General features: G+C 33.3%; 1 protein-coding gene across 1 annotated transcript in view; it reads right to left on the reverse strand.

Annotated features, from left to right (window-relative positions):
• Nucleotides 1-416: 416 nt before the first annotated feature.
• The window catches only part of LOC135218508 (CRISP/Allergen/PR-1-like), a 21,100-nt gene continuing 19,130 nt past the window's right edge, over nucleotides 417-2,386 (reverse strand). The window contains exon 8 of the mRNA XM_064254871.1: nucleotides 417-1,039. Within this exon, the coding sequence (XP_064110941.1) occupies nucleotides 830-1,039 (210 nt within the window). The 3' untranslated portion in view covers nucleotides 417-829. The remainder of the gene's footprint in view (nucleotides 1,040-2,386) is intronic.

Genomic DNA, 2,386 nt, shown 5'->3' on the forward strand with positions numbered 1-2,386 from the left:
CAATCAAATCCCAGCATACTACGTAAAAGACATTTTTGAAAAAATCCCCAACAAAGACAGACAAACAATTGAAGATCGGTTTTTACAAAAGAAAGGATATAAATATGTTTTGTTTTCAGTTGGATATTTTTAATGACCAATTACTGATACAGAGAGATTATTAATTTTTCAAATTCATCAATCTATCTGTGTGCTATTCAATAACCTTAAAATAAATTCATTTTTAATTTTCGATTATTAAGAAGACTTAAGCATTTTATGAGGTGTATGACTAAGATTTCCAAAACAGTTGAATTATTGTATCATATTTAAGTATTTAAAGGGTTTGATAGTACTTGCAGCTATGCAAAGATTATACATTACTTTCTGAAATACAAGGAAAGTTAAAGGACTATCTACAAATAAACAAACATTAATAATTTTTGGAGGTTTTTAATTAATTGATACTCAATAACATTACAATATTTCCACTCTTTAATTTCTGATTATTAAGAAACTTTGAATATGATATGAAGTGAAGGCCTACAAATTCCAAATCACTCATCATATTTTCATTAATTTCAAATATGTTAACCGGTTGACAGTAATCGTAGACATTCACAAACTTTATGTAACTCTCTGAAATTAATAGAAAAATATGGGAAAATGAAAAAAAGCTAATTACGACCAAAAGCACTTGTAATTACTTGATTTTCCCCTCGGGACAATTTGAAGCAGTTGGCCCCTTCATATAAATTGGGCGATTCTTGACAATTTTATATTACTTTCAAAATTTAAAAAAAAAAATATGGGAAAATAAAAAAATAAAAACTTCTAATTACGACCAAAATCACTTGCACAGTCCCTTGTAATTACTTGATTTTCCCTCGGGGCAATTTGATGCAGTTGGTCCTTTCTCATAAATTGGGCGATTCTTGACGTTGGCTGCCGGTCCATAGTTGCAGACGTATGTTTTGCATACCTTGTAATCAACTCCCTTGTACTTGCATTCATTATGGATGACACCGCATCCGATTTCGTACGTACTGGCCCACACGAGCTTTGAGTGTGAATGACGAAAATGAATAATGGTTCACTTATAAAGAGTGCATCCACTCTACAGCAGAGATATATATCATAAACACACGTCGGTAAGTGATCGCACGTGTCATAAAAAGGTTCAATACAAGTCAACGACCTCTTGGTAGTTTTAATCAGCACTTGCTAAAGGTTCGTGATATTTGTCAAATTGAAATGATCAATTTGACAAAAAAACCACGTATTTTTTATATGAATTACCCATTGGGCGTTTTAATAGCCAATTTGAGTACAGAAGAAAAATCAGTAATAAGAAGAATAGAAAAACTTCTATACAAATTAAACGCGGCTGAAATAGGCATTATTTTCAATTGAACCTGTTTTAATGAAGGTGTTCTTCCAGCCAATAATAATAATAATAATAATAATAATAATAATAATAATAATAATAATAATAATAATAATAATGAATAATAATAATAATAATAATATTAAGAATAATAATAATAATAATATTAAGAATAATAATATAATAATAATAATAATAATAATAATAATAATAATAATAATAACAATAATAGAAGGAGGGGATATAAAACACTAAGAGATGAAGGACAATATCAGGAAACAATATATGCAGAGACTCAAGGCGATACTCAAGTCAAAACTCAACGCCAGAAATATGATAAAAGCCATAAACACATGGGCAGTGCCAGTAATCAGATACAGCGCAGGAATAGTGGAATGGACGAAGGCAGAACTCCGCAGCATAGATCAGAAAACCAAGAAACATATGACAATACACAAAGCACTACACCCAAGAGCAAATACGGAAAGACTTTACATAACACGAAAGGAAGGAGGGAGAGGACTACTAAGTATAGAGGACTGCGTCAACATCGAAAACAGAGCACTGGGGCAATATCTGAAAACCAGTGAAGACGAGTGGCTAAAGAGTGCATGGGAAGAAGGACTAATAAAAGTAGACGAAGACCCAGAAATATACAGAGACAGGAGAATGACAGACAGAACAGAGGAATGGCACAACAAACCAATGCACGGACAATACATGAGACAGACTAAAGAACTAGCCAGCGATGACACATGGCAATGGCTACAGAGGGGAGAGCTAAAGAAGGAAACTGAAGGAATGATAACAGCGGCACAAGATCAGGCCCTAAGAACCAGATATATTCAAAGACCGATAGACGGAAATAACATCTCTCCCATATGTAGGAAGTGCAATACAAAAAATGAAACCATAAACCACATAGCAAGCGAATGCCCGGCACTTGCACAGAACCAGTACAAAAAGAGGCATAATACAGTGGCAAAAGCCCTCCACTGGAGCCTGTGCAAGAAACATCAG

This window comes from Macrobrachium nipponense, chromosome 9, assembly GCF_015104395.2.
Source record: "Macrobrachium nipponense isolate FS-2020 chromosome 9, ASM1510439v2, whole genome shotgun sequence".
Taxonomy (NCBI): domain Eukaryota; kingdom Metazoa; phylum Arthropoda; class Malacostraca; order Decapoda; family Palaemonidae; genus Macrobrachium; species Macrobrachium nipponense.